Source organism: Dermochelys coriacea, chromosome 3, assembly GCF_009764565.3.
Source record: "Dermochelys coriacea isolate rDerCor1 chromosome 3, rDerCor1.pri.v4, whole genome shotgun sequence".
Taxonomy (NCBI): domain Eukaryota; kingdom Metazoa; phylum Chordata; order Testudines; family Dermochelyidae; genus Dermochelys; species Dermochelys coriacea.
The window spans coordinates 131,351,006-131,375,532 of NC_050070.1; the positions used below are offsets into that span (position 1 = coordinate 131,351,006).

At 43.1% G+C, this 24,527-nt stretch overlaps 2 protein-coding genes across 4 annotated transcripts in view; one reads left to right on the top strand and one right to left on the bottom strand.

Annotated features, from left to right (window-relative positions):
- Positions 1 to 8,924, bottom strand: part of GNPAT (glyceronephosphate O-acyltransferase) — a 39,001-nt gene extending 30,077 nt beyond the window's left edge. The window contains exon 1 of one of the 2 annotated variants that reach the window (XM_038394703.2): positions 8,789 to 8,924. In XM_038394703.2, the coding sequence (XP_038250631.1) occupies positions 8,789 to 8,836 (48 nt within the window). In that variant the 5' untranslated portion in view covers positions 8,837 to 8,924. The remainder of the gene's footprint in view (positions 1 to 8,788) is intronic. The other variant, XM_038394702.2, reaches the window with a different exon arrangement.
- Positions 8,925 to 9,053: 129 nt separating this feature from the next.
- C3H1orf131 (chromosome 3 C1orf131 homolog) lies at positions 9,054 to 23,284 on the top strand. Of its 2 annotated transcripts, none has more exons than XM_043511335.1 (7): positions 9,054 to 9,186; positions 10,146 to 10,503; positions 18,166 to 18,222; positions 18,808 to 18,903; positions 19,487 to 19,573; positions 21,828 to 21,880; positions 22,887 to 23,284. In XM_043511335.1, exons 2-7 carry the CDS (start codon positions 10,213 to 10,215, stop codon positions 23,014 to 23,016), a joined length of 714 nt encoding a protein of 237 aa, XP_043367270.1. In that variant the 5' UTR covers positions 9,054 to 9,186; positions 10,146 to 10,212; the 3' UTR covers positions 23,017 to 23,284. The 2 variants fall into 2 exon arrangements, with proteins under 2 accessions (XP_043367270.1, XP_038250632.1); XM_038394704.2 differs by having other exon boundaries at positions 9,056 to 9,186; positions 10,151 to 10,503.
- Positions 23,285 to 24,527: the final 1,243 nt, after the last annotated feature.

The following is a 24,527-nucleotide window of genomic DNA, read 5'->3' on the forward strand; positions in this document are numbered from 1 at the left end:
GACCTCAGGGAGAAAACCTGAGCAACAAAAGGCAAACTCTTCCATTTCAGAGGGATATTTTCTATGCCAATTGCTCTGGCTAGTCCCCTTAGTCTTGCTGGGGCTGTGTTTCAGCCAAACTTGCAGCCATCCAAATTCAAGCAGCAGCAAAACACTAGGCAAACCAATTAACTGCATTGGCTGGACTCAAATGAAATGGAAAGAAAACTGACAGCCATCTGCACATTGGAGATACAAGACTTCATGTTGCCTCAATGTATCCCACAGAGACCTCACAAATATGAGGTTTCAGAGTAGCAGCCCTGTTAGTCTGTATTCGCAAAAAGAAAAGGAGTACTTGTGGCACCTTAGAGACTAACAAATTTATTAGAGCATAAGCTTTCGTGAGCTACAGCTCACTTCATTGGATGCATTTGGTGGAAAAAACAGAGGAGAGATTTATATACACACACACACACACACACACACACACACACACACACACAGAGAACATGAAACAATGGGTTTATCATACACACTGTAAGGAGAGTGATCACTTAAGATAAGCCATCACCAGCAGCAGGGGGGGAAGGAGGAAAACCTTTAATGGTGACAAGCAAGGTAGGCTAATTCCAGCAGTTAACAAGAATATCAGAGGAACAGTGGGGGGTGGGGTGGGAGGGAGAAATAACATGGGGAAATAGTTTTACTTTGTGTAATGACTCATCCATTCCCAGTCTCTATTCAAGCCTAAGTTAATTGTATCCAGTTTGCAAATTAATTCCAATTCAGCACCTTGAGTGACTCACCTTGGCGTCTCTTTTTGAAGCTTTTTTGTTGAAGTATAGCCACTCTTAGGTCTGTGATCGAGTGACCAGAGAGATTGAAGTGTTCTCCAACTGGTTTTTGAATGTTATAATTCTTGACGTCTGATTTGTGTCCATTCATTCTTTTACGTAGAGACTGTCCAGTTTGGCCAATGTACATGGCAGAGGGGCATTGCTGGCACATGATGGCATATATATCACATTGGTAGATGCGCAGGTGAACGAGCCTCCGATAGTGTGGCTGATGTGATTAGGCCCTATGATGGTATCCCCTGAATAGATATGTGGACAGAGTTGGCAACGGGCTTTGTTGCAAGGATAGGTTCCTGGGTTAGTGGTTCTGTTGTGTGGTGTGTGGTTGCTGGTGAGTATTTGCTTCAGATTGGGGGAGGGGGGCTGTCTGTAAGCAAGGACTGGTCTGTCTCCCAAGATCTGTGAGAGTGATGGGTCGTCCTTCAGGATAGGTTGTAGATCCTTGATGATGCGTTGGAGAGGTTTTAGTTGGGGGCTGAAGGTGATGGCTAGTGGCGTTCTGTTCTTTTCTTTGTTGGGCCTGTCCCGTAGTAGGTGACTTCTGGGTACTCTTCTGGCTCTGTCAATCTGTTTCTTCACTTCAGCAGGTGGGTACTGTAGTTGTAGGAATGCATGATAGAGATCTTGTAGGTGTTTGTCTCTGTCTGAGGGGTTGGAGCAAATGCGGTTATATCGTAGAGCTTGGCCGTAGACAATGGATCGAGTGGTATGATCTGGATGAAAGCTAGAGGCATGTAGGTAGGAATAGCGGTCAGTAGGTTTCCGATATAGGGTGGTGTTTACGTGACCATCGCTTATTAGCACCGTAGTGTCCAGGAAGTGGATCTCTTGTGTGGACTGGTCCAGGCTGAGGTTGATGGTGGGGTGGAAATTGTTGAAATCATGGTGGAATTCCTCAAGAGCTTCTTTTCCATGGGTCCAGATGATGAAGATGTCATCAATGTAGTGCAAGTAGAGTAGGGGCATTAGGGGACGAGAGCTGAGGAAGCGTTAAGTCAGCCATAAAAATGTTGGCATACTGTGGGGCCATGCGGGTAGCCATCGCAGTGCCGCTGATTTGAAGGTATACATTGTCACCAAATGTGAAATAGTTATGGGTGAGGACAAAGTCACAAAGTTCAGCCACCAGGTTAGCCGTGACAGTATCGGGGATACTGTTCCTGACGGCTTGTAGTCCATCTTTGTGTGGAATGTTGGTGTAGAGGGCTTCTCCATCCATAGCGGCTAGGATGGTGTTTTTAGGAAGATCACCAATGGACTGTAGTTTCCTCAGGAAGTCAGTGGTGTCTCGAAGATAGCTGGGAGTGCTGGTAACGAAGGGCCTGAGGAGGGAGGTCTACATAGCCAGACAATCCTGCTGTCAGGGTGCCAATGCCTGAGATGATGGGGCATCCAGGATTTCCAGGTTTATGGATCTTGGGTAGCAGATAGAATACCCCAGGTCGGGGTTCTAGGGGTGTGTCTGTGCAGATTTGTTCTTGTGCTTTTTGAGGGAGTTTCTTGAGCAAATGCTGTAGTTTCTTTTGGTAACTCTCAGTGGGATCAGAACCTCTCCAACGCATCATCAAGGATCTACAACCTATCCTGAGGACGACCCATCACTCTCACAGATCTTGGGAGACAGGCCAGTCCTTGCTTACAGACAGCCCCCCAATCTGAAGCAAATATTCACCAGCAACCACACACCACACAACAGAACCACTAACCAAGGAACCTATCCTTGCAACAAAGCCCGTTGCCAACTCTGTCCACATCTCTCTGCAGGGGACACTATCATAGGGCCTAATCACATCAGCCACACTATCAGAGGCTCGTTCACCTGCGCATCTACCAATGTGATATATGCCATCATGTGCCAGCAATGCCCCTCTGCCATGTACATTGGCCAAACTGGACAGTCTCTACGTAAAAGAATGAATGGACACAAATCAGACGTCAAGAATTATAACATTCAAAAACCAGTTGGAGAACACTTCAATTTCTCTGGTCACTCGATCACAGACCTAGGAGTGGCTATCCTTCAACAAAAAAGCTTCAAAAACAGACTCCAAGGAGAGACTGCTGAATTGGAATTAATTTGCAAACTGGATACAATTAACTTAGGCTTGAATAGAGACTGGGAATGGATGAGTCATTACACAAAGTAAAACTATTTCCCCATGTTTCAGAGTAGCAGCCGTGTTAGTCTGTATTCGCAAAAAGAAAAGGAGTACTTGTGGCACCTTAGAGACTAACAAATTTATTAGAGCATAAGCTTTCGTGGGCATCCGATGAAGTGAGCTGTAGCTCACGAAAGCTTATGCTCTAATAAATTTGTTAGTCTCTAAGGTGCCACAAGTACTCCTTTTCTATTTCCCCATGTTATTTCTCCCTCCCACCCCACCCCCCACTGTTCCTCTGATATTCTTGTTAACTGCTGGAATTAGCCTACCTTGCTTGTCACCATTAAAGGTTTTCCTCTCCCCCCCCCCCACTGCTGGTGATGGCTTATCTTAAGTGATCACTCTCCTTACAGTGTGTATGATAAACCCATTGTTTCATGTTCTCTGTGTGTGTGTGTGTGTGTGTGTGTGTGTGTGTGTGTATAAATCTCTCCTCTGCTTTTTCCACCAAATGCATCCGATGAAGTGAGCTGTAGCTCACGAAAGCTTATGCTCTAATAAATTTGTTAGTCTCTAAGGTGCCACAAGTACTCCTTTTCTTCTCACAAATATGTTGAGCAAGAAGCATCATGAGATAGAAGCCTGCAGCAACCAACACAAGAGGACCCTTGAGGCAGACAGGCACCACCTTCTGTGCTCTCTTGGCCAGAAAAGAAGTCACTCATCCCTGCCAGTGACCACAACAATACCTTGCGATCAACACAATCAAAAGTAGTTCACAGACCTAGAAAGGCATGGGTCCAACTCACAGTGGTGGCCTGAAGAAGAGAGATGTAAGTGTTCCCATGTTGCATTTAGGAACTAAAATAGTATATCTATTCATACTACAAAACTCATCATATAGCCTGCACCCAACTTTTCTGCCTGTATCAGGTATGTGGGAATTTCAAACTCATCTGACAGAGGTGTGTATACTGTAAACTCTTTGATCCAGGGAGGGGGGGAAAAAAAAAAAGCTGTATTTTCTACCAACACCACTGGGCATATGAGATAGCAAAGGGCACAGTAGTTTCCTACATGCATCACAAACTCACAGCTATCTCAGTACTGCAGTAAAAACCGCAGCTGCTACTGGGATAGGGCTTGATTCAAGTCCACTGAAATCAAATAGAATCTTTCCAAGACTTTAGTGGTCATGGACGTGGCCCATAGTTCCCAGGACTTTGTTCAAAGTTGAAAACCATGTGTGAGGGGTGTGCAAATGCCAGGGAAGTCCCAGTTATATTGAGATTACTGGCAGCTACTATCTAAAAAGTAATAAAAAATATTGTATGTGTGATGTGGCTAAGTTAACCTTGCTATTAGAACCTTTACTCTTACATTTTCCTTATTTGCATTCCAAGTTGCAACTAATTTAGCAGTACTGTAGTTTTTTGCATTGTGTTTCTCTTTTTTTAACATAAAAGAAAAATAAAGCAAAGTGCCTTAGGCTATGGCACTATAGAGATGTACAATTGTTTTGGCACAACTCCACAAGTCAAACTGCACCAAATGATAGTTACACAAAAATCTGCAACAGCAGCATTATACAGCTATTGCATAACTCAGATCTGTGCAACATTAAAGTGTTGCAGATAATTATGAAACTAGAAGCCTAACAAAATTGTTTTACTGTGCTTACAATGAAAGCAAGTTTACAGTTATTTACTACTATGTTATTTTAAAATCTGTTTGATCATGCTTACCAAACAACTCTTGCACATAAATGGGAAGTTCTGGGTGATTTTAAAATTCAGCCATTCGAGTTACTTGTACACAAAAACAAAATTTATTTTTTTTTACTTAAATGAAACAGAAGTATACTTTTTTCACTTGCTTACCTAACTTAAGAAAAAAAAAAGATTTTACGCAAACTATCCAAAGCAGCTCGTATTTGTGTAAAGACCAAACACCAAAAGAAGAAATTGAGAGGTGAGAATTTACAAGAAAGGGAAAACAGTAGATTAAGACTATGTCTACACTGCACACCTTACAATGGCGTGGCTGTGCCACTGCAGCTGCATCATTGTAAGGTGCGCTGTGTAGCCACTCTATCACTGGGAGAGAGCTCTCCCGGCAACAAAACTAAAACCATTTCATACAAGGGGCAGTAGCTTCATTACCGGGAGCATGGGGCCTGCTGACGATGTTCTGTCCACACCGGTGCTTTTCATAGTTAAAACTTTTGTTGTTCGGGGGGGGGGGGGGGAGGGAAAGGAGGCCACGCACGGGCGCAGAGGGTTTCCTCACCTCTAAGTGACAAAAAAGTTAACACGACAAAAGTGCCAATGTAGACATAGCCTAAATCTCTATCAGTCGTTAAATACAGATGTAGCCATTTAAAGTTCCTTACACATGATTTTTTCAGTGAAATTTTAAGGGATTATAAAACTTTCACTCTTTGCTTCTCTCTCCAGTCTCCAATTGATCAGTGTGCTACAATACCTAAGTAATCTAAGAACATATGCGCTATGACTGGTATTAGTGTGTGAAGTGTGTCAGCTGTTGCCACTGATCTCTCCGCATCAATCCTCCTGCTCAAAAATAAAGCAGGAAAAGAAGAATCTATAAAAGGGGCTCCAAGACCTAAAATGAGAGCAGTGGCTGGGAGGAAAGGGCACAGAATAGTGCTAGTTCATATATTAAATATATGTAAAATGACAAAATATATTGGTACATAAATATAACTTACAGCCTTTATTTCAGCTAGAAAACGTTAAACAAAGCTCTGCAAATTTGGTAATCTGCAGCTATGTAGAAATGAAAAATGCAATTCTCAGCTTTGGCATTATCACATCCATTACCCACTGCATTGCCAATGCCACCACAGAAAGCTTATCTGGTGACAGCAGATTTAAAAAGGACATTGTCAAGCTAAGAGTTACATTTCTATCTGACTGAATGGCCAGATCACAGAAACATCCCCACTTTCTCAGTTTGGTTACATAGTGCAATTTGACAGTGTTTTTCCTATAGCCAATTTCTCTTCTGGCCCGATGGTTATTTTCGCTTCCTGGCCTCAAGCACTGCTCGGGGAGCCCATGTTCACACTCTCTTCCCCAAACACTAAAAGCAGAGTGGTTTTACAGAACAGCAAAGCTACTGTTTCAGATCGGCTGGATACTGCTAGAGAACTCTCTCATTTAGAAAATTATATTAAATGTTTTAAAATGCACATATTAACAGTTATTGTGAGAAATGTACAGATATTGCAGGATACTGGAAAAGACAAGCAGCCACAAGCCTGGAATTCCCCAAACTCCACAGAGCTGTCCCCCCTGCTCCCAGGATACCAGTATGGAGCCAGGGAGAGGAATAAAGAAGAATTCAGGAGGCTGTTCCCAGACCTCTACACTGGAACTGGGACTTTCCTCCTCCTCTCCCCCATACCTTTTCAGAATCCAGGTAGGGGAATGGTGGAGCATCCCCCCCTCTCAAATTGAAACAGGGAGAAGAAATCCATGAAAAGCAGGGCTAGGCATGTTCCCTCCCCCCCCCCTTCCCCAGAGCCAGGAGAGAGATGAAGGGGAAACAGCCAGGGCACAATGGGGTCCCCTAGACTCATCCCTGGATCCTGCCAGAGGAAAGAGGGCACAGTGAAGCGTGACGGCAACCCCCAAGAACTCTCTACAGTGCTGTGGAGTGGCCCTGGCCAAGAGGGTAACCACAGGGATGAGAAAATCTTCCTGGCTCTGAGAACAAGAACAAGTGAAGTAACAGCAGGTGCCGGGGCATATTGGATGAGGGAGTCCCCCTGAGCACAAAGAGCAGTGAAATGGCTTTTGCTGCTGTTATAGAAGGGCAGGAAATAGGAGAAAAGGGGCCTTGCATGGGGACTTTTGTGCTGGGAGTGGGGAAGGACAGTCTTCGCTTCACATGCCAGACTCTGATGGTACCAGGAAGTGCTAGGCACAGATGATACAGAAATCTCCTGCATTCACAAGGACCATCCTTGGGGCCAGGAGAAAACTCCCATCTCTTCCATAAAGCCAGAGAGCAGCTGCTGGGTGCCTGTGAGGGTCTCCCTCCCAATAGCCTGGGAGGTGTGAAGCAGCTGCAGGAGCCAAACAGGTGCAGAGGAGCAGCAGGAGGTTCTTCTCCGAATCGTTTCACGGGCCTAGATGGCTGAGGATTGATTGCAGTGGGAGTCAAGTGAGAAGCAATGGAAGGCTGAGGAGGTTCCCCTTTACTCTTCTTCAGGACTAGGAGAGGTAAGGAGCTCACTTTTTCTCCCTTCTCTCCTCCTCCCCCCCCACCCCCAGAGCATTTTTCAGTCCAGAAGGTGCTCCATGCTCATTCATTATTGTAATATTAGATTTGAGAAGACAAACACTCAAAAGTCAGGACATTACAAAAGCTAGAGTTGCAGTCATAGGATCTTGTACATATCACAATACTGATTAAACAAACAGTAATACTGTAGGTTTCCATTTAAAAAGGAGGTGTTTGTCTATCTGCAATAGAAACCTTTTTGTTGGTGATAGGGAATTTAATTACAATTTCATTCCAACTATATAACATTTTTTTAAAGAATTCAGATGGAAAATAAGTCTCCTGTAGAGGGAAAGGAACTGAAATAAGTAACCACCTTCAGATTTAGGAGCCTATAGAGATGTAGTTGATGGCTTCTGGTCACAACCCACACAGAACCACAAATTTAGTTAATGTTAATTAACAGACATTGAGAGGATAAGAAATTAGTACTATTTATTGTCAATTTAAACAGCAATCATACTTGCAAATCTCTTTCTTGTTTGAACCTATTTTCTTCCATTACTAAGTAATTCCCACTAGCGTGTGGGAGGTGAGATTAGTTTATAACAACATACAGCCATCATCACACCAGCACCATGTCTTGTCATTTATAAGGGTGCATTTATTACCTCATCCCAAAGCGTTTTCCCCCTAGGCTATTAAGTGTAAGATACTATAGTTATATTTTAATGGGGTTTTATTTGTACTAGACATTTTATATTCTGTCTGGGAAGCTGAAGCAAAAAGAAAAACCTACAGTGACTAAAAGGAACAGGGGGAAGATTTCAGACAATCCTGAATGAGAGTGTCAGACCAGAATGTGAAACACACAGCAACACCATCAGAACAGAAGGCAGCAGGTTACACTCAATAGTAAGATCCCTCGGGTGGGGTCTTATTGGGATCCGGGAAGTGGGCGGGCGAGGCCCGTCCACAGCTAAAGGATCCCCCCCAGCCTAAAAGGGGGATCCACAGGACCTAGATGCCCAAAAAATTCCAGGGGACAACTAATAATCCCTCGGGTGGGGTGGGAGAGAAAGAGAACGACTAATTCCCACTTCTCCTAGTGGGGACACCAAATAAAGAGTTTATAATACACAGCAAAATCCTTCCCGCTCCAGGACAGAGAGCCGCCCCAGCTCCCCACTCTGCTGCACCTGACGGTTGGCAAATATGACCACGCTGGCTGCAGCCACCCTCTACTAGAGGGGAACTGGCAGCGCACCGAGGGCTGGTAGCGGGCACAGCACCGCGGCTGAGCAGCCAAAGGGGAGCGCGGCCATTTCGCGGGGAATCGTTAGGGTTCGGAGTGAACGGCGGCGAAAGGGCCCCCTCGCGTGCGGTCTGCGCGGCGTCTTCGGAGCAGTCCTACTCGCCCCAGAGTCCGGGGACCGGACCGGACCGGACCGGTGTAGTCAGCCCCGCCCCGCCCCACCCCGCCAGGCGGCCCCGCAGCGCCCTCTTCCGTTCCCCAGGGGGAGGAGACCCGAGACCCGCCCCGGAGCCGGGTCGAGCCCAGAAGCGTTGTGAAGGGGCCGCGCCCCCGGCACCTACCGAGTACATAGGGGCCCCGAGGCGGGAGCGCCCCGCCGCCGTCGTCATCCTACCCGCGCTGCTGCCGGACTGAGCCCGCCCCGCCTTATCAGGCTCCGTCTCCCGTTGGAGCGCCCATTCCCCCGCCCGCCTCGCTCTGCCTAGCGGGCGGCTCCGAGTGGGGGCGGGGAGAAGCGACCCGTGGGCGCCGCCATGTTGGATACGACGGCGGCCGCGTGCGGCCAAAGCCCCGCGTGCGAGCGCTCGTTCGCTCTTCCGTGCCGCGGGCGGGTCGGGGGAGAGCTTGGCCCCGGGGATGAAGCGGCGCCCGGGCGGGTGCCCGCAGGAGGCGGCGGAGGCGGAGGCGGCTGCGCGCTGCTGTCTGCTGGACGCGGTGCTCGGCTCCCTGTATGATCTCGGTGGGTGAAAGCGGGAGCCGCGTGTGTAGGGCCGGGCGCTACCGTCCCTTAGGCAGGGCTCGGGGCTGCTCGCTGCAGGGGCCCCTTGCAGACACTGTGCCCCTGGGAAGGGTGCAGGGCAGCTCCTGCAGTTCCAGTGACCCCAGAAAGTTTGTCCGTAAGCCCTTCATCCCCTTCCCCTAGAGACCCTCGAGCAATGTTCATGTAGCGATCGATCCCTCCCCGTCCAGCCCAGATCAGGAGCTCAGTCTCTCCTTTGGCTGTAAATTTCATGGGCTCCTCAAAATAGCTCTGTTACCTCCTTCCCTACCCCGGTTATCTCTGCTTAGCATTTAGCCTTGACTCGGCTAGCAGGCCTTTACTATGTGTCTGTCACGTGCCCATCATCACTGTGGTACATAGACATCCCGTGGTCCCTTGTGCAAGTAAATCTGCGTTGATCGGGGCTATACCAGTGGCACTCTACTTTTCCAGACTACTGGACGCCTTTCAGGGATCTGATTTGTCTTGTGTACCCCAAGTGTCGCCTCACTTAAAAATTGCTTGCTTACAAAACCAGACATAAAAATACAAGTGTCGCAGCACACTATTGCTGAAAAATTGCTTACTTTTCAATTTTTACCATATAATTATAAAGTAAATCAACTGGAATATAAATATTGTACTTGCATTTCAGTTTATAGTATATAGAGCAGTCTAAACAAGTCAAGTTTTAGTTTGTACTGACTTCACTACTGCTTTTTATGTAGCCAGTTGTAAAACTAGGCAAATATCTAGATGAGTTGATGTACCCCTGGAAGACCTCTGCATACCCCCAGGGATATGCATACCCCTGGTTGAGAACCACTGAGCTATACAAAAGAGAGTGAAAGGTTGCGAGGGGAAAACAAACACTACATGTCTTAAAAGTCTGATTATTGGGTACCTGAGAAAAGAAAGCTGAAATGTTTATTTTGAAGCACAGGAGAAGAGCCGTTAGTTAAAAATGAAAAAAAAGAGATCCAGAAGAAAAATGTGGAGAACAAGATGGGGTCAGAGCCTTTCAGAACAGTAAAGGAAGATAGAGCGGCGTGTCCTGATTCAGCAATCCCAGGTAAAAGGAAAAGTGCTTCCAGTTTCTTTGAAAAACTGAAAAATGAGATGCATCATGACTCTGTTGATTCAAAACGATCCACCCCAGAAACCAACGGTTCTAATGCTGTGTCACCCGAACCTACGCAACAGGGAAAGACCACAGAGGTGGAAGTTGTGACATTTCATGGTCGGAGTAAAAAGAAGAAACCTAAAGTGGAACTCACTCAGGAAAGTGTTTCAAAGGTAATGAATGGGTCATTGATTCAGATCAAAGGAGGTGGGCCGGGGCTCCAAGGTGGTACAGAGTATTCTCTCTTTCATGTGCTTGGCTGGCTGATTCTTGTTCACATGCTCAGTGTTGAAGTGATTGCCATATGTAGAGTCAGGAAGGAATTTTCCCCCAGGTCAGATTGGCAATGGCCTTGGGGGGGTTTCTCCTTCCTCTGCAGCATGAGGTCTGGGTCTCTTGGCTCATCTGAGTACATCTCAGTTAATCAATTTCCTGGCAGGAGCCTCCGGCAGTGGTACACCTCAGTGGCTCCTAGTCTCTCTGCCTGTCAGGTAATAGTTTAGTCTCCTGAGGAGTATCATACCTTTTTTCTAATTTCAGTGGTTGGGTTTAGTGTGCGTGTACTGGGTGATGTTGGTGACTGTGATATACAGGAGATAAGAGTAGATGATCTGGTGGTCCCTTCTGGCCTTAAGTTGCACGACTTTCTGAAGTCTTGAAACAGCAGAGACTATGCTAGGCCAACCCCGCCCCCAGCAAACTCCACTGACATAAAACTAGATGAATTTGATGTTTTTTGTCATAAAAAATTGGCAGTATTTGTAGACTGTGTTTTGTCCATTATTTGTATTATAATAACACAGTAGGCTAGCCTTTTTTCATGCACATTGCTGACAGAGTGGCTACTTCTTAACATGCCACAAATTTGCTATTTGTTGCTGTAATACTTTATAAACACATTTCCTTACAAATGTAAGATTTTCGTCCGTATTTGCTTTGACATTCAAATATATAATGTAGTGATTTCAATTACCTCAGTTAAATCTATTAACTGAGGGTTGTTTGGATGGAAGGTGCATTAAGGATGAGATTTTCATAGCCATCTAGAAGACTAAAAGGGCAACAAAAATGATTAGGGGTATGGAATGGCTTCCATATGAGGAGAGATTAATAAGACTGGGACTTTTCAGCTTGGAAAAGAGATGACTGAGGCGGGGATATGATAGAGGTCTATAAAATCATGACTGTGGTGGAGAAAGTAAATAAGGAAGTGTTGTTTACTCCTCATAACAAAAGACCTAGGGGTCACCAAATGAAATTAATAGGCAGCAAGTTTAAAACAAACAAAAGGAAGTATTTTTTTCACACAACACACAGTAAACCTGTGGAACTCCTTGCCAGACGATGTTGTGAAGGCCAAGAATATAACAGAGTTCAAAAAAGAACTAGAGAAGTTTATGGAGGATAAGTCCTTCAATGGCTATAGGCCAGGATGGGCAGGGATGGTGTTCCTAGCCTCTGTTTGCCAGAATCTGGGAATGGGTGACAGGGGATGGATCCCTTGATGATTACCTGTTCTGTTCATTCCCACTGGGACACCGTGGAAAGACAGGATACTGGGCTAGATGGACCTTTGGTCTGACCCAGTATGGCTGTTCTTATGTTTTTATGTTCAATGTCTAGTTTTTGTTGAAGTTAAAAGGAACTGGACGTCCAAACCCCTTAGATGGCTCTGAAAATACCACCATAGAAGTAAAAGGTATTATTATTCATTTGTTGTCTTTCTGGGCAATGAGCTTATTTTGTAATTTACCACTGTGAATCATCAGACAGACACACACATGCTCTCTATGCCTTCACCAAATGTGCTTTTAGTAGGGCTGCCAATTAATCGGAGTTAACTCACGCAATAAACTCAAAAAAATTAATCGCAGTTTTAATTGCACTGATAAACAATAGAATAAATAATACCAATTGAAATTTATTAAATATTTTGGATGTTTTTCTACATTTTCATATATATATTGTATTCTGTATTATAATTGAAATCAAAGTGTATATTATTTTTATTATAAAAATGCACTGTAAAAACGATAAACAAAAGAGAGTATTTTTCAATTCAACTAAATCAAGTACTGTAGTGCAATCTCTTTATCATGGAAGTGCAACTTACAAATGTAGGTTTTTGTTGTTACATAGCTGCACTCAAAAACAAAACAATGTAAAACTTTAGAGCCTACAAGTCCATTCAGTCCTACTTCTTGTTCAGCCAATCGCTCAGACAACCAAGTTTGTTTACATTTACAGGAGATAATGCTGACCTCTTCTTATTTACAATGTCACCAGAAAGTGAGAACAGGCATTTGCATGGTATTTTTGTAGCGAGCATTGCAAGGTATTTGTGTCAGATATGCTAAACATTCATATGCCCCTTCATGCTTCAGCCACCATTCCAGAGGACATGCTTCCATGCTGCTGAAGTTTGTTTTAAAAAAAAAAAAAAATGGGTTAATTAAATTTGTGACTGAACTTCTTGTGGGAGAATTGTATGTCCCCTGCTCTGTTTTACCCGCATTCTGCAATATATTTCATGTTATAGTAGTCTCAGATAATGACACAGTGCATGTTGTTCATTTTAAGAACACTTTCACTGCAGATTTGGCAAAACGCAAAGAAGGTACCAATGTGAGATTTTTAAAGATGGCTACAGCACTCGACCCAAGGTTTAAGAATCTGAAGTGCTTTTGAAAATCTGAGAGGGATTAGGTGTGGAGCATGCTTTCAGAAGTCTTAAAAGAGCAACATTCTGATTCAGAAATTACAGAACCCGAACCAACAAAAAAGAATCAGCTGTCTGCGGGTGGCCTCTGACTCAGATGATGAAAATGAACATGTGTCAGTCCGCACTGCTTTGGATTGTTATTGAGCAGAACCTGTCATCAGCATGAACGCATGTCTTCTGGAATGGTGGTTGAAGCATGAACATATGAATCTTTAGCATTTTTGGCATGTAAATATCTTGCGATGCTGTGCCATGAGAATGCCTGTTCTCAATTTCAGGTGACATTGTAAACAAGAAGTGGGCAGCATTATCTCCTGCAAATGTAAACAAACTTGGTTGTCTGAGCAATTGGCTGAAAAAGAAGTAGGATTGAGTGGACTTGTGGGCTCTAAAATTTTTCATTGTTTTATTTTTGAATGCAGTTTTTTTTGTACATAATTCTACATTTATAAGTTCAACTTCCATGATAAAGAGATTGAACTACAGTACTTGTATTAGGTGAATTGAAAAATACTATTTCTTTTGTTGTTTTTATAGTGCAAATACTTGTAATCAAAAATAAATATACAGTGAGCACTGTACACTGTGTTCTGTATTGTAATTGAAATCAATATCTTGATTGAAAATGAAGACAAATCCAAAAATAATTAAATAAATGGTATTCTATTATTGTTTAATAGTGCAATTAATCACAATTAATTTTTTAATCACTTGACAGCCCTAGTTTTTAGTTGTATGTGAAAAAATATGGTTACCTCTAAGGCCCCAGTTCTGCAAAGATTTATGCATGTGCTTAACTTTATGAATAGTTCCATTGATTTCAATGGGACAACTCATAGTAGTAAAGTTAAGCACATGTGTGTTTGTAGGATTGAGGTCCAATTTCCCAGTTTAAGGTAGATGTTTAAACAGATTAATTCAAATTTATAATGCTGGTGGAATACTTCAGGCACTTTGCACAGACTAACAATATTTACAACAAAAAATTTAAATAATAATCAGTGTATAGAACTTCCATTACTACAATAAAAACAAGCCTGCCAAGTGATAGATAAAACAATGTGTCGTACCCCTTGTATTCCCAGGCCACTTATACAAATAGCATGAGTTAAGCTTTTATAAGTGACTTGTTAATAGAAATATGTTTGTTGCTTCAGGTCAGAAGTAAAGCTTTGCATAGTCTTCAACAAGCAACAGCAAAGATGGGTCTAGCGTCCTAGAGACAAAAAAGACAAAAGTCTGCCTCTCAGACTCTATGTACACGTTTTGTGTTGTCACTGAGCCACCAGCTGGCTCTGCTCTGATCTTGTGAGCTGGCAAAGAAATGACATCCATAAGGATTCTTCCCCTTCTCGGAATCACAGTCTTGTACAGTCAGTACTGTGTCTGCTCGTATACAAGTTTGGAGAAGCAGATAGCTCAGGGAATTGGGGATGAGATAATGGAGCCTTTTAGGTGGTTGGCTCAAATCCAGACCTGGTCTGTAGTTGTTTGGTGGTCTCAGACCATTTCTTAATGGTGTTCAGATCCCAAAAATCACCATCATAACTAGCTGTAACTGGCCCACTCGTTGACAGAGTGAGCAGACAAGGATTGACAGAGCCTGGCAGCTGAACTACCTCCCATGCCTAGAAGAGATTCCCTTCAGTTATTAATTAGTTACAGAGTTTTGGGGTGGCTGGGGAGGATAGCTTAGTGGTTTGAGCATTGGCCTCCTAAACCCAGGGTTATGACTTCAATCCTTGAGGGGGCCATTTAGGGATCTGGGGCAAAAATTGGGGATGGGGTCTGCTTTGATCAGAGGGTTGGACTAGATGATCTCCTGAGGTCCCTTCCAAACCTGATATTCTATGTCTATTTCAAAAGTAGTGTTTATTGCCATAATCTCTAAGGTCCTGATGCTAAAATGAGCTTTGCCTGGGTGGAACCCTGTGCCTGCATGGAACTCCACTGCCTGTAAGTCCAAGGTTCTGCTGAGGTGGAGCTCATTGCAGGATTTGGACCTTAGTCATGAACAGCTTGTGAGAGCTGCAAACCATATGATGGGTTCTGCTGTTCATCCCTCTGTTTCTAGGAATCTCTTTACATTGTTTTTCTCCTCCCCAAACACTTTTCTCCTTCTTCGTGTTTGTGGTTTTTGCTTATGGAAGGTTTTGGCAAATAGCATGTTACAAAGTGTTCTGAAAATTACAAGCAATCAGATGGTTGAGTTGTGACGTTTCATATCTGAATTTTGCCAAAGTTTAGGGGTATTTGGGTTTGATGTGTTGAGTTAACCTGATACATAGGGGAGATGTGGCATGAAATTCAGGTTTGATGTGAAAGCGGGTTGAATTCAGTGTTCTAGTGCAGATTGAGCTCTAGTTTGAATAGTTATATGTGACTTGCTACTTCCTCTGGGGAGAAGGTGGGAAGGAGAAGAATGCTTTTACATTTAGACAGTAAAAGTTGAGTGGACGAAACAGTAAAATGGTCTGAATTTTCCAATCCAGAGTGCCACCATACTGCATCAGCCTGCTTAGGAGCTGTCTGTGTATTGGCCTAGAGAGGTTCCGCAGTTTGATGTGACTGCTCCCTGATTGCCAAACTCAAGAACTTAAAAAAAAAAAAGACAAACTGAAATAACTCAATGAGATTTATTACCAATCTGAAATGCACAGAGAAACTTTCAGGGTCCCACAGGAATGCATTACACACCTTTGCAAGTAGTACTGTATCCTGAAAAGAGCAGAAATCTTACATGAAAATAGCCTGTGTAGAGACAGTTGGTGCCCTGTTCTCAATTCGTGCTGCTTCATACCCTGCCATGACATCTCCTTCCTCCAGCAACTGAACCATCTCAGAGTTGTGGGATTTTTGGTTAAGTCTGCACCCGGAGAACCTCGTGCAGCACAGCCTTCCGGTCACAGCTGAGGCATGTTGGCAGGGTAATGTGGAGAAGCTTGCATTGCTGCTACGCCAGTTCTTTGGTTAAACCAAGTTATTCATTTTCCAGGACTGTCCACCCAAACTCCTCTCACGAGCATGAACTTTACCTTTCGAGGAAAAAAATAAATCACACAAAGCCAAGGAGACATAGGGCTCTGAAATGATCTACGCTTTGGGTGCCTGAGTTGCTTAGCAGAAAAGATGTAGTTTGTACTGTTCTCATTGTGGGCAACTGATAGTAGATTTCTTTATTTTTTTTAAATAGGCCTGCCATTGTTGACTGTGCTCCTGCATAAGATTTTTCTCTTGTATCCATCATTTAAGATGGCTATATACATTAATACATTTGTTTCTGCAAACAACTATAAATTGAGCATTGTCTTGCAGATTACCACAAGTTGTCAGGCAGATACTGGTACCACTGTTCCCTTGAGGGATTCACAGATTTTCCATTGCTGATGTACAGTTTGTTTTGACCACTCAGTGTGTCCCATATTTAATGTGTGAAATAAGTGATTTCAAGTTTATATCCTCTTCTTATTCTTTCTTGGTGACCTTATTACAAATTATTAATAGAAGTACTGTTATATCAATAATATAAAAACCAGCAGGATCTTATTAAAGGGGATAAGACAATGTCACATTTATTGTGAATACAAAAAGAATCGTAGTAGGCAGTCAGTTATAGCTATAACATTTCATTCAGTTTCACATTCATTCACACATTCGTTCATACACACACACACAGGTTCTGCAGTTGCTGTATAATTACCAGTCCTGAATATAGCTTGAGTTTGTGGCTGGGATTCGTAGCTTGTGGCAGCTAACTGGCCAGGAAAGCCGGACACAAGAAAGAGCTGGGTCTCTGTTGGGCATGTACCGATGCCCTTGCATGTTGGCAGCAGAATGTTACCCTCCAAAGTCTTCCATCTCACCCATCCTTTTTGTAGGCTTTAGTTTGAATCCAGAGTCTGTAGGTCTTGCTAAAAGAAAAGGAGTACTTGTGGCACCTTAGAGACTAAGGTGCCACAAGTACTCCTTTTCTTTTTGTGGATACAGATTAACATGGCTGCTACTCTGAAACCTGTCATTTTGGTCTTGCTGAGTCACGCTGCCTCTGGGTTGGTGTGACTGATCACCCATCCATTGCAGACATGGCTTTCAGCCTAGGACATGGCTTTGATGTTTCCTCAATTGTACTTTTTTTTTTTTTTTGAGGGTGGACTCCTCTTGTTTTGTCAAGACTATTGTCTGTATCTTCAGCCATTGGGTATTTACACTTTATTTCATCAGGACAGGCTGGGGCTGGAGGTTGATTCCATCATCCATTTATACCTCATTCACACATCTAAACTAAACTAATAAGATTACAGCAGGATTTTGCAAAAATGAAGGTTGCAGCAAGCTTTTACAAAATGAGGTAAGCATTTTAAAATGGAGTTTGGGACAAGTTAAAATGGAGTTTGAGTTACAGTATGGACAAGTGTAAGGAATGGCAAAAGGTGAACAGAAGTTACAATGTTGAAACAGTGTAAGTTTTCAGGGATTTAGCAGCAATTGGATTGAAAGTGAAACTCAATTAGCCTGTTATTGGGGTAACCGGTTTTATGAATGAATGTTGTTTCATTCATAAAACTTTGCTTATGAAGTTATATTAATAAAGTGAACAATTAAAAACAATTTCATTGATCAGTTCTACAGTACGTGAGGTAAAGATGTATTTTGCAGGCAGTATTTTTTTTCTTTTTGACAAACTGCAAATTAAATTTGAACTTTTAAAGCAAGTCTGCATTGCAGTTGTTATGCAGAATGTGGCCTGTATATTGTTAGAGTGAGTAATTGTGGAATAGCAGCGTCCACAGAAGATGAACAGAGTCTGCTTTTAAAATGGATTATTTTTCTTGTGTGACATTCGCAGTGGTAAAAGACTATCAAACAGAAACACACATACAGGATAAAGAAATGTGCATTTTTAGAGTTCATACTCTGGACACTATGCAAAATTGTTCTATATAAAAGTCTAAAATGTCCATGTATTGTAACAGAGACACAAGAGGTTCCTGCTGAAAGGCTCTATGCTCTTTCTAGCATTTTATTGCCATTCAAAAAACTCTCACTATTAGCACACATTTTACATCGCCGCTAGTTGTCAGATTGAAATGGAAACATTTTCTTTTCTTTATAGACAAAGATGGCTATTCCAGAGAAAAATATGGATGGACAAGAATTTAACTTAGAAAAAGTAAGTTACTCTGGCTTGTCTAATGATGATGATTGCTGTGTGTGTGTGTTTGTGTTTGTCTGATTGGGAAAGTTAAAGCGGAAACCAATTTGAAATGTTCTTAGATAAGTTTATCTTTTGCAAACAGAGCATTCGAGAATAATTGTTTGGTGCAGGCGTGTCAGAGGACTGCTACAGCTGTTGCATAGGGCACTCTTTGAAGATAGATGTATCACAGTTGTTCCATGTCCTCTTCTTTCTAATGTATTTGTAGCCACTAACGAATGGTCACTGGCTCACTCTGTGTGAGCTTCTTATAGCTCCTCTCCCTCTTTGTTCTTCAGTTATATTATTAAACTAAAGTAAAAAAATGTGTCTTTACTAATTCCCCCTCTGTATGTGTACCCAGAGAAAAAAATTAAATAGGTAATGATAGATGTTCCACAGTAGTACCAAATTTGATTAGTCTTATTTTATAACTATGTTGATTTGCCAAACATTTGTTAAGCATTCTCTGGAATGGATTTCCTTTGTGGTGTGCTGACCATTGTTTTGTGATAGCTCATACCTTTTCTGAAATGGTTTCAAATTTCTGTAACGTTTTAGGCCCGTCTGGAAGTACACAGGTTTGGAATCACTGGATATGAAAAGAAAGAACAGCGGATATTGGAACAAGAACGTGCCATCATGCTCGGAGCCAAGGTATATAATGATGGTACAAAATGTTGGTTTTTGTCTCTTTCTAAAATGATTTTTTAAATCACACCCCTGTTGTTGTCTACGTTGGATGAGTCTTTGGATGACTGGAGAATTAGTAGGTATATGACATCAGAAATACCCAGGAAGTGAAAATATGATTGAGAGGGAAAGTGATTTCTATTGAGGCCATTTTAAATTTATTTAGTGAATTTTGTGCATGTTTTTAACCATTACTGAACTTAGTTTTTCTCGCAGTGTTTCCGTTAAGGCCTGAGAGAGCTTTCCATCTACATTTCCAAGTAGTCAAAGAAACTACCACCAAAAAAGGAAAGAAAACAATAAGCAGAAAACCTTTTTCTTTTAGGGTTTGTTTGATTTTGGGGGTTCTTTTATTGGGAGGAGTGTGTGGAAACCTTTCTTAATAAGCCCCCCCGTGTCCACTCCCCAAAAAGGACACAAAATCTATTTATTCTGTTTTCCTTTGCAGGCCCTCATGGAAGCTGATTCTATGTAGAAACATGTAGATTTTCAGAATATGTTTGAATCTTTCTTGCAATGATAGCTTTACTCATCTTTTTCACTGCAGCCTCCGAAAAAGGAATATTTGAACTACAAGATTTATCAACAGAAAATTAAAGAGAAGAAAACAGTGAAGAAAGAAGATCATAGTATGGTTTGTATGCAATGTTTCCTATAAAATAACAAGGGGCAGGTCGCAACGAGCCCAGTAGCTTAATGGGATAATGACCCAGGTTTCATTAACAGTTCCAGTCTCTTGTTAGTTGGGCTGGTGCTCTGCCTTGAAGATGGGAGGATATTGTTCCAGTCAGCTGCAACCCGTTAGATCAGGGGTCGGCAACGTATGGGCACGCGTGCCAAAGACGGCATGCGAGCCAATTTTTAATGGCACGCTGCTGTCTGCCTACCCCAGCAGACAGCAGCCTGCCATTAAAAATCCTGCCCTGACCAGCCTGCTCTTCTCTGCCCACTGCTCTCTCCTTGCAGGGCAGGCAGGCTTCCCCCTCCCCACACCTCTTCCCCCAGCATGCTGGGTTCCTGCCCCTCCTCCTCTCCCTCCCTGTGGCAGATCAGCTGACGGCCCTTGCTATGGAGGGGAGAGGGAAAAGCGGAGCCGCAGCGCATTCTCTGCTCCGGGGACCTTGGGGAAGGGGGTGGATTCGGCATATTCCCTCCAGTCCCTTGCCGTGAACCGCTCAGGGCAGGGGGCTGGGAGCACCCCCACACACCCCAGGCCTCTGCCCTGACCCCTGCACCCTCCCACACATACCAGCCCCCCCCACACCCCATGCCCTGACTCTTGCACCCCCCACCCTGAGCACCAAACAGGAGCTCCTGCACACACACACACACACACACTCTCCCACCTGCACCCCTCGCACCAAATAGGAGCTGCCCAGGTGAGCGCTCCACATCCAAACCTCCTGCCCCAACCCTGAGCCCCCTCCCTCATTCTAGCTCCTAGCCAGACCCTGCACCCCAACCCCAGCTTGCTTCTTCATCCCCAGCCCTGTTCTCAGCGCACTCTTACCCTCATCTCAGTGCAAAGAATGGCAAGAACCAGGGAGAAGGTAGGTACCTACTTTATGTGGACAAGGCCGGGACCCCAGACCAGCAGCAGGCTGAGTGGGGCCGGCAGCCGGGACCCTGGCTGGCAGGAGCCCGCGGACAGAACCCCAGACCGGCAGTGGGCTGAGTGGTCTGGAGTCCCAGCCGCCGGCCCTGCTCAGTCCACTGCTGGTCTGGGGTTCTGGCTGCCGCCCCCTTGCCAGCCGGGGTCCTGGCCACAGGCCCTGCTCTGCCAGCTGCCGGCCTAGGTGAACGGAACCCCAAGCTGGCAGCGAGCTGAGCAGGGCCAGCGGTGTAAGATCAGCATTTTAATTTAATTTTAAATGAAGCTTCTTAAACATTTTGAAAACCTTGTTTACATACAATAACAGTTTAGTTATATAGACTTATAGAGAGAGACCTTCTAAAAAGCGTTAAAATGTAGTATTGGCATGCGAAACCTTAAATTTAAGTGAATAAATGAAGACTTGGCACACCACTTCTAAAAGGTTGCCGACCCCTGCGTTAGATTATACTGTGGTATTGATGATCTTCTACAGAGCGTCCCATCCTATCAGAAGGACAGCAGCCATTATATCTAGCCTCAAGAGTGGGGGTTGTAGAGGATTCTAACAGGAATAGAGAGGCCATCCTATGGAACAGGGAGCATGTATCTCACCTCTCTCCCCCTACTCCTTTCCCCCCAAGGTTTTGTGGCAGGGTTGGGAGATCCACTGAGGTTTGTAGTAAGCTTTACAGAGCTTATATTTGTAAATTGCAAGAGATGTGGGAGGACTTTTTGGTAACTTAGTGGAGCGGCCGTTGATGCCGATCAAATCCTTTTCCTTGGTCTTTGCAAACTGCCTTGTCCATTCGTGGAATTGTGAAACAGATCGCCTTATTAGGAGGGGAGCCTAGAGCTCATTACTTCATTTACTCCCATGAGTTATTTGTCCTGATTCTAGCAAAGCTGTTCCCATCAGTGAGGATTGTTCAGATGATTATGGAGGATGCAGACTTAGGATAATATATTTAGTTCAATTTCCTGCCTGCCAGCCCACCCTTAAAGTTGACAAACTGTTTTTAAATCAAACCAGCAGTATCACTTCCATCTTTCAAAAGAAACAGAATTAACTTTAGCGGATTTTTACTGCACGGTGCCTAATTACATTTGGCCAGATCCTCAGCAGATGTAAATCTGCATAGCACCATCAAAGATCCGGCCCATTATTTAAGCCACCATGAAACAGTCCGCTCCCTAGACGCACAATATGCAGGAGCCTTTATGTTCTGGACTGCTGTTCAGCCAGGAGCATCTGTTCGTTTTCCACTGAAACATTTATCTTTAAATCTGATATCAGGAATATAAATCTGATTCTATCAAGAAAAAGAAGAAAAAAGGTCAGGAGCAGAGGTGAGACATTTTAACTAAGTATTGATAGCAAACTTGCTTTTGCTTAAGCTTTCCTGGTGAATTGCCTCTAATTAAAAATGCAGTCTTAGGCCAAAAGCTGTGCATATCAAAATGGAGCCTATTTTTTCATATACATTCTAGAAACTCCTCACTGCAACATTGTGATCTTGTTTTGTCTAACCTTTTAAACTTGCTAATTTAAGCATTCTCAATTAAACTGCCTTAGTTCTGCCCTAACTTGTCAAAAGGTTTTGAAATAGTGGTTTGAGAGTAAGGTGAGGCACTTGATGTGAAATCTAGTGCCTTCCACCCCATCTTACAGAACAGGGCATTGTTTTTGTCCCTGAGGAAATGTTTTGCAGGATAAATTTTAAAAACCACATGACATGCTCAGAAGGTGTGATTGCATTTTTAATTACAATGTAGTTGGTTCACTGGAACCATTTCTGTATTTCTCTAAAAGCCTTTATGCTTTCTGATTTTATTTATCCTAATATCTGTATATGGTTAAGTTAGTAAGTCAAAAGTTAATCACATGCATAAGTGTTTGCAGGATTGGGCTATATATTTGTAAAACTTTTCAAAACATATTCATGGCATAACTAGGGCCATAAAAATAAGGGAAAAGTACATGAAAAAGGCTACTTTTGACCTAAACTGAAATAATGTACTTCTAATATTTTTCTGATTTTTGTATATGTTGTTTTAGGGGTGGTTGATTTAAAGTTATAACTGACTTTAGGGAAGCGCTAACCTTCTAATTTTAAATTTGTTGTTTTTAAAATTTGTATCCTATTTTTGGAGTTTGTGTCCATTTAAAATTTGTGTTTATTTAATGTATTAGATGGAATGGCCTGTAGCTAAGACTACATTAATAAACTTCAAACTACTACTATTGCATTATTATAGGTTATGAAATAGGTGTATTTTCACCTTAAATATAGCATTTTTTGCAGATGCTTTGGATGATGACTTTTCTTTATCCTAATTTTTTCTTTAAACCTAGGAAATCCAAAAAGAAAAAATCAGCAGCCAGTATTTTGCCAACAGGACAGGTTGGAAAATTTACAAATGGGACCTTGATTCTTAGAGGTAGTGATCTAAAGAAAATTAAATCATCAAAAGCGATTAAATGAAGTTGTTACACCACATCAAAACTGAAAATGAGCTAGAATTAATTTCTTAATTAAAAAATGTCTACATAGCCAATGTTTCTTTGCTGTGTTTTAATACATGTTGCAATACTTTGGGGTTTTTTGTTTTTTTGGTTTTTTTTATCTCAACATCACCCAGTTTCCACTCTGGGGAGAACATAAAATACATTGTTACATCATAAATTCTGAGTAAGAAAAAATAAGGTTTTTTTTCCCTAATGGCAAGTAAACTATTATTTTCATTGGCTAACAAAGGTGTTGTACTTTATTAGTCTGAGAACTGTTCACTTTGCGAGCTGAAAATTACTTGAGTGTTGTCTCAATGCAAAAGTGACTTATGTTAGGGTTTTTTTAACTGAAGCAAAAAAGTTTAGCTTTTTGTGAGTATGAGGACAGTGAGGAAATAGCCCAAGCTTTCCTATTTAAAAATAACATTTTTTGGATGGTTGCACTTTTTTTTTTAAACAGCTCTTGCACTGAAACACAACCATAGGTGGGCAACTCAAGCTTAGCAGGGAGAATAACCCTCACTGTGGAGTCCATGCTTCTGAATGTCCTGGTGACAGTTGGCAGGCAGTTGGCTCAGTAATGACAGTTCAGAAAGCACACTTCATACGTGCACAGCACCAGGGATGGATTAAGGCAGTCTCGGGCCATGTGGAAGCCATGACAAAGCTATCCAGTGCAGCTCTTCTCTTTCTGAAGCAGGGGCATCAGCATGGCATGGCATTCCCTTCTCCCCAGGAGTGGCGTTGTATGTTGTCCTCTCCTCAGCAGAGGCAGAAGGGGTGCACCCACTTCTACCTCCCCAGAGAAGGGACAGCAGCTGGGGCTTCCCAGTACTTCATCCCAACAGCCAGGGCATATTTATTAAGGGGTTGTCCTCTGCAGGGGTGGTGCTGGGACAGTCCCCCAAAGTAGGGTCTTGGCTTTTATGCCCCATTGGAATGCAAGGGGCAGTTCATACCTCTTGTAGCTACTGCTTAGGGTTCTCAACTAACTCAGGCAAACATAAGAATGGCCATACTGGCTCAGACCAAAGGTCCATCTAGCCCAGTGTCCTGTCTTCCGACAGTGGCCAATGCCAGGTGCCCCAGAGGGAATGAACAGAACAGGTAATCATCAAGTGATCCATCCCCTGTCACGCATTTCCCAGCTTCTGGCAAACAGAAGCTAGGGTCACTATCCCTGCCCATCCTGGCTAATAGCTATTGATGGACCTATCCTCCATGAATTTATCTAGTTCTTTTTTGAAACCGTTATAGTCTTGGTCTTCACAACATCCTCTGGCAAAGAGTTCCACAGATTGACTGACTGTACATTGTGTGAAGAGCATCACTGCATTAATTACTCTGTTCATGTTTTCAAGGGCTATTTTGCAACCCTGAGGGCTAGAAACTTTTTCTTTTTTTTATTTTAAAATGAGAGTTCCGATCCTAACAATTGCCTAACTCCTGAGGTGGGGGTCACAGGCACATGCTTATGCCTTAATC